Source organism: Penicillium samsonianum, assembly GCF_028829775.1.
Source record: "Penicillium samsonianum strain IBT 33392 chromosome Unknown utg000001l_segment0_segment0, whole genome shotgun sequence".
Lineage (NCBI taxonomy): Eukaryota > Fungi > Ascomycota > Eurotiomycetes > Eurotiales > Aspergillaceae > Penicillium > Penicillium samsonianum.
In genome coordinates, this window is record NW_026643259.1 from 2,689,875 (window position 1) to 2,704,419 (window position 14,545).

The 14,545-nt window shown below is 47.1% G+C and overlaps 6 protein-coding genes across 6 annotated transcripts; 4 read left to right on the plus strand and 2 right to left on the minus strand.

Moving 5' to 3' along the window:
- Position 1: 1 nt before the first annotated feature.
- N7471_001038 (uncharacterized protein) lies at positions 2-476 on the plus strand (the record flags this gene model as incomplete). The annotated part of the gene is made up of 3 exons (XM_057273759.1): positions 2-182; positions 246-339; positions 389-476. The coding sequence occupies 3 exons, from the start codon at positions 2-4 to the stop codon at positions 474-476; spliced, it is 363 nt and encodes a 120-aa protein (XP_057141938.1).
- A 962-nt stretch (positions 477-1,438) lies between these two features.
- On the plus strand, positions 1,439-3,123 carry N7471_001039 (uncharacterized protein; the record flags this gene model as incomplete). Its single annotated transcript, XM_057273760.1, has 5 exons — positions 1,439-1,608; positions 1,716-1,835; positions 1,875-2,100; positions 2,148-2,623; positions 2,790-3,123. The coding sequence occupies 5 exons, from the start codon at positions 1,439-1,441 to the stop codon at positions 3,121-3,123; spliced, it is 1,326 nt and encodes a 441-aa protein (XP_057141939.1).
- Positions 3,124-3,922: 799 nt separating this feature from the next.
- N7471_001040 (uncharacterized protein) lies at positions 3,923-5,436 on the plus strand (the record flags this gene model as incomplete). The annotated part of the gene is made up of 2 exons (XM_057273761.1): positions 3,923-5,124; positions 5,187-5,436. The coding sequence occupies 2 exons, from the start codon at positions 3,923-3,925 to the stop codon at positions 5,434-5,436; spliced, it is 1,452 nt and encodes a 483-aa protein (XP_057141940.1).
- Positions 5,437-6,051: 615 nt separating this feature from the next.
- On the minus strand, positions 6,052-7,170 carry N7471_001041 (uncharacterized protein; the record flags this gene model as incomplete). Its single annotated transcript, XM_057273762.1, has 4 exons — positions 6,052-6,306; positions 6,358-6,682; positions 6,733-6,762; positions 6,812-7,170. 4 exons carry the CDS (start codon positions 7,168-7,170, stop codon positions 6,052-6,054), a joined length of 969 nt encoding a protein of 322 aa, XP_057141941.1.
- Positions 7,171-8,567: 1,397 nt separating this feature from the next.
- N7471_001042 (DEAD/DEAH box helicase) lies at positions 8,568-12,086 on the plus strand (the record flags this gene model as incomplete). The annotated part of the gene is made up of 1 exon (XM_057273763.1): positions 8,568-12,086. One exon carries the CDS (start codon positions 8,568-8,570, stop codon positions 12,084-12,086), a length of 3,519 nt encoding a protein of 1,172 aa, XP_057141942.1.
- Positions 12,087-13,408: 1,322 nt separating this feature from the next.
- Positions 13,409-13,820, minus strand: N7471_001043 (UDP-glucuronosyl/UDP-glucosyltransferase; the record flags this gene model as incomplete). Its single annotated transcript, XM_057273764.1, has 2 exons — positions 13,409-13,596; positions 13,655-13,820. 2 exons carry the CDS (start codon positions 13,818-13,820, stop codon positions 13,409-13,411), a joined length of 354 nt encoding a protein of 117 aa, XP_057141943.1.
- Between the last annotated feature and the right edge of the window lie 725 nt (positions 13,821-14,545).

Consider the following 14,545-nt stretch of genomic DNA (forward strand, 5'->3'; position numbering starts at 1 on the left):
AATGATTATCCTGGATGCCGAGGACGCTTTCAAATCCAATGAAGACGGGTCCACAGAAGCCATAATCCCATCCAACAACGGCTGGACGCCTCCTTCTGATGGTAAAAAGGTGATTGTTGGAGTTGCGAGCATCAAGCTAGAGCCGTCGTCGAAGCGTCTCGGCCAATTCAACTCGAATGAAGGTACAGGAAACCCAATAATCAAGACTTATTCACCTGGAAACAATATCTGATAAGTCCCTGTAGGTAAACACCCAGAGCTACCGCCAAACCTAGGCCGTGACCTCAATAAGAAGCATTACAATTCCTGGGGTCATATTTCTAGTGCTACGAAGAAGAGGTTGGTCTTAAATTTTACTTCACCTTGAGCATTTCTAACCATGACTCAGATACTGCCTCGGATTCTTGATAATGGACATGCTCGTCGTGCACCCTGCCTACTGGAAGCGAGGCCATGGGACTAAGCTTGTTAATTAGGGTATCGCCCTTTCCAAGCTCGATAACGTCACTCAAGGAGTGGGCGCCGCCGAGATGGGAGCCAAGCTGTATAAGAATCTTGGATATACTTCCATCTGCGATATGGCGGAGGAGGGCGATGAAGATGATCCTAAGGGAGTTTCTACTGAGCTCCTCGAGTTCGTTCCATAGCTTGCGTTGCCTTAATCAAATGAATCCTGAGTTCCCTCCAGATGCCACGGCAGTTATAACCAGCTGTGTAGGCTGCTTACCATCAATAGTGCAATACATCTGACAGGGTAAGAAACGGTCTCACGAGCGTGTTTCGCACACAAGTCTAGCCCTTTCGGTAATAGCCTCAATATCTGGCAAAATGTTATGGTAAGGTTATGTTATCCTTGCGCATCCTGTAGAGAGAAGGGAAAAAGAAGAGGCTAGATGAGCGACTTTCCCCAATAACGTCATTTTGGATGGAATTTATGTACCCAGAGTGAGCAGGGCGAGTGCATAATAGATAGGGTGAGAGCTGGCACACAGGCCACTCAGCCATTCTGTGGATATGGCAGAGTATTGGACATGTCTGTGGCTCTCAAGCACTGGTGTTTTGACATCTGCAGCCACAGAGGTTTGTTGATTGGTTGACAAACAATTATGTCTCAAAATCTCCTGTGACACATAGTTTTCGATTAAAGTCGGTACACGATAGGACAGAAATCGCGAACGACACTGCATCATCGTGTCTCATCCACAATGAATCTCCTTTCGCAACGATATATTTTCGGCGTGGCCAAAAGGTTGGGGTGCAGATTGATCGGTCCGGGTTCGGCCTCCCCCACAAATATGCGGATGTCGGACCGAAGTTGTGGGGTCCCGGAGAAAGAGCTCGGACACTTGATATTGTTTATAAAGTGATGGACCTGATATTTCCTATAGGCTTATCTGTTTCTTTTGAGACACCATTCCTTGACATATCGCCTCACACTATGGCTGTTACTTTTACCACAGATCCAAATGGCAGAGATGTCTCAGTTCTTCGCAAGCCATTATTTGCAGCAGACCCACCATTGGGCGCAGATGGAAGACCGATGATACAGAAAGTGTTGATCGCCAACCGTGGTGAAATTGCCTGTCGCATTATCCAAACATGCATCAAGTGAATATCGCATCCGTTGCGGTATATATCGATGAGTAGGTGCTCACGCTATCTTGAACTCATGCCGCCGACATATCATCAAGGCCGCTGCTAACATGATTATCCAGAGATGCATCCTCCCGCAATACGTGTGAGGCAGATGAAGCCATCAACATCGGCAGCATTGACCGCAGTACTCGCAACCCGTTTCTCGACATCGAACTACTAGTTCAAACGGCTATTTCAACGTGTGCTCAAGCTGTTCACCCAGGATATGGCTAACTGAGTGAAAATGCAGAGTTTGCCCAGCGCGATCACGATGCAGGTCTTATCTTCATCGGCCCCAGCCCTAGTGCCATGTCTACCCTCGGCGACAAACGATCGTCAAAAGATTATTTGCACGCTGTCCTTGTGATGAATGGAGATATTAGAGGGCTCCAGGATCTATTTGCCTCCAGGAAAGCATCACCCTTCGACCGAGTCGATAGCCCGAATGGGGAATCACTACTTCATGTAAGCACTTTGAGCAAGTAACGCATTGACTTACGACGCACTGACAGATAACCAGGTTTGTCAGCCGCAAAAATAGGACTGAGATGATATCCTTTCTCTTGGACCAAGGAGCTGAATTGAACTCCTCAAAACATCTGCCAATTTGCAGCCAAGCATACGAGTCAGCGTCTACCACACCTGAGTTGGATTCATTGATTCCATCAATGCGTGTCGTGCTCCGCCATATAGATATGAGCCATGAGTTTACGGAAGAATGGGTAATCTATGTCTTCAATACATTTTACGGAACACCAGAGGAGGTTGCTTTCTTATTACAGCACTTTTGTCCTTCTTTTTACCAAGTATCAAAAGAGATCCGTCTCCGAGTGGCCATTTCCCTAGCGAGGTGCTTGACGGAGCGCTGGATGCCCGTTGATTTCACATCAAAGATTATTCAAATGGTCTTAAGAATGGATGCGTTGGAACCTGATGATTTCAAGTTTTGCGAAGGAATAAGTTCAACGCTAATTCATTGTATAGCGAGGTAAATTGGGGCTAGTCAACGACGTATTGAAAGACCGGATGGGGTCCGTGAATATGAATCGCAAATCGGCGCTTGGATTGACCTCTGTCATGAATTTCTGAGTGTTGGAATCGACATACATCATCTAAACGATTGCGGAACAACACCCTTTATATCATGCATCGAGTGATGTCTGTCGGATTGGGTTCAGTTCGCGCCCAATCAATTTGCCATCCAACTCTGGTTGGAAAATCTGGAAGCTGTTGGTATTGATCTGGGTTGAATATGGCAAAGCGGAGGATTTCATTTGGAAAAATCGGATGATCCGGCGAGAATTATTTATGTGGGATACAACTCTGGTAGTGGCCTCAACGATAAGAGTGATTGGATTTTCCTATGGCGCCTCTCCCAAAGATTGGCATCTATGGCTGTCTGACCCAACTGATTGTTTCGTGGGAGAATTTTGGGATATGATTGCGCGGCCAGTGGAAGTGATGCCCGGTTCTTGGCCGCAAGAATGAAATCTATAGGTATCGTGATAAACTGCACCCCCTTACATGTATCTAGCTAGCAATCGCAGAGCCGTCGAATTCGATATCGTCGTGGCGGGCTAGATCGACTAGGTTGAAGGCTGATTTGTTGCCCGTTGTTGTTAGGTTGAAGGAGATGGCTTGGTTGAAGATTTCGTCGAAGGCGGTTGGGAGGTAGTTGTAGGCTTTTGAGACTGCTGTGCGGAGGGTTGCGAGGTCGATTTCTTTTCCTGAGCGTTGGGAGGTAGTTGTGGTTTGCGAGGGCGTTTAGACCTGGGCAGGGGGAGCGGCCTGTTTCAAGTTGGTTTAGTATTTCTGTATGGGTGAGTGAGGTAGGGTTGGGTACTTGCTGGGGGGAACTTATTTGGGCTTACTAGGTAGCTCTATCAAATACTTTATGGTGGGAAGACACAGTTGGGTTTATACCCAGAATCGAATCACAAGATCCTTTCGTTCGAAATGTGTCCCTAGCAATGTTTAATCATCGTTTGTCTACGAAATATGATCATGTTTTATTTCCTTATCAGTAGAATGATTTCGACTATGATTAGTACCAGTCAGACCCTCTTCTATAATGGCAGGTGGTCAGTTACTGCCTCATTTGAGCACATGCCTAATTAGTGATGGAGCCTTTCTCACCTTTTACTTTGTTTACCTTCTTCCTCTTCCTTTCTTCTTCCTTCCACTACACCTCATCACCTTGATTAAGCCCTCAACAACATACCTGTCTCGTGTTGTCTCGTGCTGTCTCGTGCTGTCTCTTTCCTCTACTCTCCATCAGAACCAGCCCATGACGGGCGGTTCATCGAAACACCCACCAACAGACCCGACATCCGCGCCCAGTATGGATCAGTCGACTGGTAGCAAGCGTCGGTCGTCCTATGGCCTGCGACCGCCCAAGCCCGAGGAGAATAAGATGGAGCTGGGAGTACCTGACAGACCCTATATATGGTCGAAAGAAGCAACCAGGGAAATGATTACTGAGCCGAGGCCCGACAGACCCCATGGTCATAGCCTGCCCCTTGGGGAGCAACCGCTGAACGTTCCATTACGAGAGCTATCGGGCTGGAATTCGGCTTCCAAAATTGGGACCCAGTACGGCCATTTCCTCACCACAAAGATCCTCTGGAAGTATTCCCAGGTTGAAGACCTGGCAAACATGAATACTGCGGTCTGCGAGGCTCTGGATATCCCCAATTGGGCAAAAGCGACGGCTTATGAGTATGTCTCCGGTTATGAAGATTGGAGTCGGTTTATCGATCACATCGCCAAATATCCGATCGCAAAGCCTGGAAACCCCATTCTCATTGGAGCATTCTCGAATATTCGAGATCAGCAGTCGCGAATAGAAGGAGCTTGTGTTGAGTTGTTTGGAGACAGACCACCCTCCCCGATTGCCAAAAAGCGCAGAAGAGTCACCAACATGTCTTTCCCCGGCCAGCTCATGACGAGCGGCACGCCCAATGCCTCCCCCGACCAGCTCATGACGAGCGGCAGTACAACCCCCTTTACCGCGGAAAAACTGGAGCGGATCACAAGGAGATTACAAAACCTGACTCTAGAGAGCAGGGAAACCGATAATACTGGAGGTTTCACGGCGCTGGTGACTTCCATTGGAGTAAAGACGCCGTTTGGCAATTCCGAAGCCAAGAAGCGAACGCATGAAGCGAAGATCAATATGAGCTTCGTCAATTTTCTTTACACAATCTGCTTATTACTGCCGACCGAGTTGAAGTGGGACAGTATCCAGCATCATCTCAAATTGCATGTCGGTGAGGCTGAATACAAAGCAATCGTCGATGGTGGTCTGGTAGATCCCGATGCGGAAATGCAGGTCTTACTTGAAGTCAAGGCTATGCATCTGTCATCGAGTTCGGTAAAGGAAGTCTTGATGCAACAGGGACTTGAAATGCTAGCATGGATTACCACAACGCTCGGTATTCAAGGGTCAAAGGGACCAAGAGTTCAAATAATCGATTCACCGATCAGAAGGTAGGTTTGATCATGATCACTATACCAATGCTTGAGAAACATCGCTAATCAGTTGCGTATAGATGGGTGATGTTAGCACAATACGCTACACAGATATATTTTGTTGTCGCTGAGCTGCATGAAGAGTACATCGAGTACCTGGTTAAAGGCACACGCTCTAGGAACCCCTTCGATAGGAACGCACATCTAACAATGCGGCTACTGGGACCCTTCAGCATTTATTCCGCCGAAGAGATGCGGGCCTTTGGTTTTCTTGTTGTCGCGCTTACCGTTGTCCAGCACCGGGATTGGAAGAAGAGTAAGGAGGATTAGATAGGAAATGAAAGATATATTCTTCCTAACATAGACTCCAGGACCTTGAAATCAAAGATACATATTCCCCTAATTTGTTTGAGTAAACCCTCTTTGGAAAAAACTACAATTCCCCCTTCTGCCCAGAATCATCATGGGAGACAGTGGCAACCCCTGACCCTTGTCCCAAGGACCCAGTTGACGGGACTAGCTGAGTCAACGCCTGGCTGACGCATAAGCCACCGAGGAGACCATTAAGTCTTTCAAGTCGTGACCACGGCACACCTCCCCTCAGGCGGCTAGTTATCATCACGGCACGAACTGGCGGTTATCCAACTTCCGCAAAGAAATCACAAACTTATATGTTATCCCGGGAAACTGGTCCGTAGATCTCGCCCACCATCCACCTGAGCAGTTCATAGGCAATTTATCCTCGACACCACTGTATATTTTTCAGCTACATTACCGATTTTCTTTGATGCAATTACTGGTACTAAGGTGACAGGTATAATGTGAAAGCCATCACGAAAGAAGGATTCTTAACAGGGTATTCATTTTCTTAGAGCAACGTCAACCTTGAAAATAAGCAAACCAGGATATCCAGCAAAATCAGCCAAGCAAAATCATCCCAGCAAATCAATTGCCACAAGTCCTTGGAACATTTGCAACGGTGTTTCCTTGTGGAATAGGCCATGCCCATTTTAGAAGCAGGTTCAACTTCTCCAGAAAGTCTTTTCTGTCAACCATATCAAAGTATTTTTCCCCGTAAGCAGGCACGGCAATCATATGTCCTAGATCTAGGAGCTCCGAGAATTGAACATGAAGCTTGCCATCAAAATATGATTGGAACATACGGCATCCGCCAAATTTGTCCATCAGAAATACTAAATGCTAATGATATGTTAGTAAAAGACTAACGATACCCAAGAAGGAAAGACAAACCGGGAAAGTAAAGTAGCACTCGTCCGACCGATCCTCATCCGACCGACTTTCATCCGACCGATTCTTATACGACCTTTCCCGATCAACCTTGGTCATTTCTCGGTGGGTTAATGCGGCGATCGCAAAGAGCTCCATCGAGGAAGGCCGTTTATCACCACATTTCTCCTGGTTGCGGAACCCGACTATTGAGCGCTGGTGGCCCTTGTGCTCATGGCAGCTCAGTGAATCCAGAGGAAATTCCAGCTTCTCGGTATTTGTACATTCAAAGTCGAGAAACTTTCGGCAGACTGAGAGTAGTGCATCTCCAAGAAGAAAATGCGTGTCACTGGAGTGCAAGTTAGCATTTGAGAGATATGAGATACTTCATCCACTAACCGGTCTACTACCCATCCGCCATTGGGAATCCTAGAAGACTATTAGTAACAAGTTTATGAAGGCCAAGACGTATACAAACCCTTCATGGTGAAATTCCTTGAATGAAAAACCACTCCCTGTAAAGGTAAAATAGTTATATTGATCGGTCATCATATCTGGAAACATGACCATCTCGAATGACTCAAGAATCCATGGGTTGCGGAGAGAACCTGGCACTTCAGACCAGCTTGCAATCTCTAGGAAGGGTGAAGCTGCTAGATCTGAATCGAGAACATCTCGAAAATCAACCCGAGGTAGGAAGTAGCTTGTAACCGATGGCGAAGAAATTGTACCAGTGCGGATATCAAACTGATGAAAATCGACTCCGAGGTCTGAAAGCTGCTCGTCTGTCATAGGAAGCTTCCTATTTTCGCGAAGGGTATTGTAGATCCGTTCCATTGTTCGAAACTGGCTTTTAGCGCAGTTAGATCTTGGAGTGCAAGAGAAGTAGAGAGTAGAGAGGAGTGTAAGAATAACGATGGACGCAGTATGTTTGCCGCCTTCCAAACAGGTCATGTGAAATTCGGCTATCCAATCACGTTTTCCTGACCGATTTTTCTGAAAAGTTCAACTGGTATTGATGACGTTTTGGCCTGGAAGGACTAATAAAAGACTATGTATCGTAGGTTGCTACGTTGAGTGATTACCAAATCCACCTTGAAAGGTGTCGGAGCTGTGTCCAGCCCGGGAGGTGCCGCTTGTATACGGACCGTGGAACACTTCCATGGTTCTTCTCCATATCATATTCAATGCAGAAGTATCACCATTCCCCAAGAGTTTACGGGCCTTGCTTTCGTGCGTTTGCCTCTTCTTTTCCGTAGCACGCATCGTCGGTATCTTCTTGCACCTCGCTGTCGCTATCCATACTCCATTACTCGATCCCCCCTTCTCACGATTCCTTCTTTCGGAGCCCTCGCACATCTTCCATACCATTGTACAATCCTTTATCTGGCTCCACTAGAGACATCATGCAACCAAACAGGTTCTGCCTTTACCTCCGATGCAATCGATGGAACTATATCTTAATCTCTTCGGCTCCAGGTAACACTGTAAATGGTAGAATGTTGTGAATAGAATAGTATTCAGAGAAGACAAAGGAAGGGAACAGCATCCAAGATGCTATTCACCACCTATTCAGTGAATTATCTCACTTCTCATTCATGACATGGTATTGTATTCACTCCCTATTAGTGACTGACCTCTATTGAGTTACCTCTCACTTGTCATACTCATTGTTCGCAGCCTGCTATTCACCGTTGACAACTTTGGGTGCCTTGAGCTCAGTCTATAAAAGCCCCCGCTCCCACCATCCTTCCTCTCTTCTTCCTCTTCTTCTTTATCACTCTCAATGATCACTCTTCATCAACTCTTCAACTCAACTCTACCTACAGCTGACAGACCTTGTACGTACATACTCATTCCTTCTTGTCCACCCTGAACTCATGTACACTTCAACTCTTGTGACTCACTTGTCTCCCTGCCTTCGGTGAAGCTGCACAACAACAGCTGCAGTGGAGCGCATCTCAAGGACCACGGCTTCATTCAAGACCATCTCACTCCACATCAATTCCACATTCTCACAGCAAGAGTCTGGATCCAGTTCTGACACGTTTCATCTAGTTTTCAGCTCTTTTCACCTGAGTATCGCGATCCACCCCTCCACTCTCCGTGATCTGCAGTCGTCCGTGAAGGACGACTCTCAACAAACCTCAACACCTTTCATCCGATTACAATTTTCGTCTAAATAACCGACGATCCACTCTATTCAACGCAGCTTAAGGGAGCTTGCTTTCATGATGACCACCACATTCAACTTTTCTAACGAACTGAAGAGAGATGAGAGGTGGTATGATGGCTTCGAGCCACATAAAGTGGACATATCTTCCCTCAAACGGAAGAGTATGTTACAGCTTCGAGCTCGTGCCTGGACACTTCACCAGTACCAGATTTTCTCTCAGGATGTTGTCTGTGGACTCATGTTCTGGTATGCTGGCGGGAAAGAGCCCACCCACATTCATTCTCGTCCCGATGCGCAACTGAACTTTTTTATCTCTGGTGGTGTGGAGATTCCTCACTTGGGACTCAATTTGCGCCTGAGATACAAAGACGATCCGAAGTCGAAAAAAGATCAGTATCTGAAACTTGCCATCATATGGACCGCGTGGGACGGAAGTGACCTGCATCAGAGAGAGACAACAACCACCCCAGAACGGGCAAGCGGCCCCGGAACAGAGGACCATACCTTCTCCGCCAGACTGCGTCAAGTGAGTCTCACACCAATCAGCCTCACGGAAGCGCAGGCCAGCTCTTGCCAAGGAAATGCCGGCGCAGATGGATACCAGGCTCGCTGGGCATCCAAGGTTGTCCCCTACGTCTATGGGTTTGATGTAGCCAAGTCATCGCTGGAATGGTTTAATGAGGCGCAAAAGAAATCCATGGAACTCTTCATCAACGCTTCATACGGGGATCGTTTCAAGCTGTACACGCGGGTCCGGGCTGCTGCTCTTCGTGAAAACTGGAACACGCTTAAGTCTATGCCGATGCTAACCTACCCGCCGTTTCCACTCTATGATTGCCGTTGGCACACCCAGGCGAAGAGATTCGAGAGAATGGAAGAAATCCCTGACATTGACGACCTCCGTGTCCAAATTCACCATCGAAGACGAGAGCGAGACTGGTCTCACATTACCGCAGAGGGCCATTGCTTCACCGATAAGTTCGAAATACCTGGCCTTGACGCGGATAAACACATCACCTTTATCAACGAACGCGAGTATCAGGCAATCAAATCTATTGGGCTGTTACGGGAAGTTGCTGCAAATGAGCGTCGATATGATCACCAATTCAATCGCGATTACACTTTCGACATGATTCCGGCCTCTGAGGTTGAAATCGCAGCGACTTCATCATCGACTGAAACATACTATGTCGCATTCGAAATCCAGCCCCAACAAGGAGACAGTGACGTGGAGCAAACCCTGCAACTCCCAGATGTGGGAACGCCGGTGAGAGTCACACCAAAGGGACGCGACACAAAGCAAAGCAATAAGCAGATTTGGCCCTGGCCGAAGCCGAAACTCGCAAAGTCATCTGGAGCCCAGCCATCGGCCAGTGGAGAACGAACTTTGGTTGTCGGTATGAGCCGCAAGTCCCAGCAATCTTATTCATCCGGTGGTCCATCCAGCCAACACACTGCTATCGCTCGACAGGGCCAATCCTCCCCCGGTAAATCCCATTTCGGAAAGGCATCCAAAACCCCAATTTGGCACGGCCACGTCGTTTCCTCGTCCTTAGCAGACATAAAATCGCTCGGTGCGCCAACCAATCTTTTGTTTGCCAAGATCCACAAGCCTCACGATGAAATGTCTCGAGGTCGCGTTTTGAACATGACAGCCCGTGTTACCTTTGGACAGCCAAATTTACCGCGAGTGGCACCCAGGAAAGCAATTCAGAATGTCATGTGGGGCAATGAAGGCCTTGGTATTCCAACGTCTAGCAAGATGAAGGCGTTGTTTTTGGCGCATGAAAACCACGTCATGAAGTTCTTGCCGCCAGACAATGAAAACCTTGATGATACAAGAATCCCCAGCTTCCTCAGTTGGCTGAAGGATAGTCGAAATCCATTGCAAAAGAGAGCAATTCGAGAGGCTCTGTCTCCCCATGGAGGCTTCATGAAACTGATCACGGGACCGCCAGGAACAGGCAAAACGGCTGTCTCCACAGCCATCATCAGGTATTGCTACGTTACCCAAGCACCAATCCTAGTGATCTGTGGACAGAATCAAGGTCTCGATGTAGTAGCACAACGTTATTCGTCTCTTTACGAAAATGACAATGCCAATATCTCCCAAGTCTATCGACTGGGAACAGAGTTCGCTGAATCAGTGGATATGCATTTCAAAGAGGATCAGGAGCTCACAACGCATCGGGTGTCTGGTCTGCGTGAAAATTTCAAAAGAGCTGTTCATGAATTGAGCCGAGCAGACATCGCTGAAAGAATCGTTGGCAGTCTTGAAGCCTCCCTCACCGGCATGGGTGTAAACCTGCAGCACCTCTCCTTGGGCAGGTTCATCATGTCCCGCGTTAAGAACGAAATTAGTTTGCAGGGTTCGCCAGGGAGGGAAACAAATCAAGAGTCAGAACTGCTCATGGAATTTGCTTGCTGGCAACAAGTCATACGGATGATGGACAAGCTGCAGGTGGAGCCAATCGATCCAACAAGCACGAGCGCCCACAATTTCTCTGCTGAACAACGAGAGCTGCAAGCCGGCTTCCAAAAGCTGTGGGGAAAGCTCCAGGAGTTCTATCTTAAGAAGGCCCGTGTCGTCTTTTGTACCGCGAACACCGCGGCGCGACATATCCTTCGTGGGTTCCGCCCTCGCTTTGTTTTGATTGAGGAGGCTTCGCATATTTCAGAGACAACTTGCTTGGTCCCAATTATGGCTAACTACGTAGGCCTGGAGAGGGTCATTTTGAGTGGAGACACAGCGCAGCTACCACCGACTGTTATCTCCAGGAATGAAAACGAGTGCGGCCAGATCGAACAAGTCTCCCTTTTCGAGAGAATGATTCTCTCCGGACATCCCGACATACAACTGCGAACGCAGTACCGTATGATGGCTGGAATTTGCAAGTTCGTTAGCACGGAATTCTACAACAGTACTCTGGAGACCGTGGAGTCAGCTCCGAATAGAGCGACGTCAAAAACCCTCTCAAATTTCATGGCTACTCGATACAAGTGCTCGCCAGGTTCCTCGTTTTTCCTCTCTCTATCTGGCACAACAGTCGTCCGACGTCAGGGAGGAACCTCGGTCCTAAATCCCGAGTATGTGAGTCATATTGCTGACCTCGTTGATGCTCTGGCCAAGAAGGTTCCCAATCTCCCGCAGGAGGACATTCTGGTGCTCTCGTATTACAACGAGGAGCGCCGGGTCCTATCTGAGCTGCTTCAAAAGCTCGGCCACTCAAAGGTGAGTGTTAAAAGCGTGGACTCCTCACAGGGCTCCGAAAGCCCTGTGGTGATACTTTCAACTACTCGGCCAGGTGGGCAATGGGGTCTGGGGTTCATCACAGATCGGAAGAGAAGCTGTGTCGCATTGAGTCGTGCTCAAAGCTGTCTCATTGTCGTTGGATTTGAGAAGATGGGAATGGCCACGCAAGTTGGCTCAGGTCAGGGATTCCAGGTCTGGGAACGCCTTGTGAAGCAACACGAGCAGACTTCTACTTTGTGTCGCGTGAAGGGTAGTTCAGCCCTTCTCAAGCAGCAACTCGGGATCTCCGAAGGAAGTTCTGGATATGAGCGTGCTCTTCGTTGAAAAGGTCCGGGCGATGAGTCGTGGTGGCGCGATGGAAGGGTTAGCAGATGGGCTCGTTAGGTGAAAATGGATGAGGATGAATTTCGCGTTTTTTTATCTTTCAGAAAGCTTTTATTCTTAGTCACAGCTGGAGATGAATTATTTGCCAGTTTTTATCTATTCATATGCTCTATGTAGTCTGGCCCATTTCAAGCTTGAAGCTTCTCTATTTTACGCTACGACACCAAGGAACGTTCTGAACGGCGAGCGGCAAACATAGAGCCGTATGAACCTTTTTTCACCTCTGAATTATATATCTCGAAATCCACATTGCATTCAATTGCAAATCAACAGCGCCGGGAATACATTTTCATAATCAAAAGGTGCGAACATACTTCCTCAGTACTTGAACCCTGATAGAAACATTGATTACGAGTCTGGGTATATGCGATCCAATTCCAACTTGATCTCGAGTATGTCAGTTGTCAGTTGCTTGGTAACCAAAAGCATCAAACGGTCAGAAAATATGCTCCTGCAGGCGCGTGTAAGGAGCTTCGACTCTAGGGATCTCACTGAAAGAGTGGAAAAGAACGTAATCGACATCACTAGTCGAAGACATTATTCGTTCTTGGCGAAAGTGATAGGTTTGTGCCAGAAGCTCATTTTGTATAGTGGCTATATTTGTTTGATTATCAATGCAAGCCTGACAGACCGGAATCTGTCCCACACCCTTGTGGGAGATCCTCCTGTAGATTGATCTGAGCGAATCCTCGGGGTCACTGAAAACTACAAGAGTCTCTCAATCCGTCGGACACGATGGAAAAGATGAACTATCCGATTAATTAATTGTAACAAGGGTGATGGATTGATCAAAATAAAAGAACTACTGAAACAAATTGAGCGGGGCAAGGACCCACGCCCGGAGAACGAGAGCGGTGATCCCACTAAAATACATTTTCTTTTTCTGTTTTCTCTTTTCTCTACCCCTGCAAAGCCCTCTCTTTCTATATCGATGATGTAAGATCCATGCAATGAACATGAACGATCTCGCTTCATGGACGAAATCAGCTCCGGAGATAAACCTTAGCAGACTCTCCCCATATGGTGGCCCTCTTATAGAAGTGAAACCCGGGCGCATTCCCTTCCTTCAATCCATCAATAGCATCTGCCAGAGCATCGCAAAGCCCTTCGCTCTTTATTTCGGTGAGGGTATAAAGATAAGTCTCAAACGAGAAAAGTAGCGCGCGAGTTTCTGGTAGACGGTGCAGCATCTGTCGCTCACAACGAACACGAGCCTGGAAAGATTTAGTACGGCCATGCAATAGAGGGCTGGAATATTAGGCTCACGATTTCAATGCGAATGCCTTCAGTATCTCACCTCGCTCTTCGTGGGTCATTTGCATTCTGCTCATCTGATAATACCCATTTTTCAGTCGCGCACTTACAATAGCCTTGCGCGTTTTTGTCCGAAAAGCGGCCTCAATGCTTTTCGTAATGCCCTGGAAAGGGTATGCCACCAGTCTAAGACCCGCTTGAACCAAACACCCAAGTTAGTTTGATTCTGCTGCAAAAGTGACGACATTGCTTACTAGACGGGACTTTTGTGGCAAGTCCAATGGATCCCTTGGCGAACCCCTTGACAGCACCTATAGCACCTTCTTCCCTTGCTCCGTTGATAGGTTGTGTGATAAGTCTAGTGAAACCATCCGATATCCCATCAACGAAATTTCTACTAGTAAACATAGCCCTAGACATCCACTTCTGAATGGCGCCGTATTCCTTCGGTGTATCTCTATATAATCGAGGAACTTATCTAAATCCCTCTACTGCTGTATGTGGAATGTCGACTACTATCCCTTTGAAGTAGTGCCCGGTGAACTTTCTAAATCCTTTCATGGTCGCTCCTACTATACTGCCTGTAATAAGAAAGCCATTCCTATTTTAAGTAGACTCATTTTGAGTAGAGAGGGACTGGTCATCGTGCGAGCTTGCTTTATCTATGATAGATGCCCTTGTTGAAGAAGGATCTCGTGAAAGTGAGCTACCGGGGAATGCCGGAACTGGTAACCTTCTAGCTGACGGATTCGGGGAGCGACCACGTTTATATTCTTTGTATAAGTTATAGATTATATCGGCGGTGTTTTGTAGTATTATAGATCTAGTAGCTGTAGTCGCTACCAATATTACGGGGTCCTATCGGCGATATTCAATAATGATTGGGTTGACGAGATACCTAATTCGCTTAAAATTAGTATTACTATGGATTAGAGGCACTAGGAGTGCTTATAGCTATAGATTTTTCGAGTCTATTTTTAAATGCTCGATTAAAATATGCAAGGCTTCTTTAGATAGCCTTATGGACCTTTTACCTTTTTTATATATCCACACTACAAGCAACCAGGTGATTTCATCAGCTTGTATTATAGCAAGCCTATTGCAAGTGATACTGCACACTCTTCGAATAAAAAGGGCTAGTATAG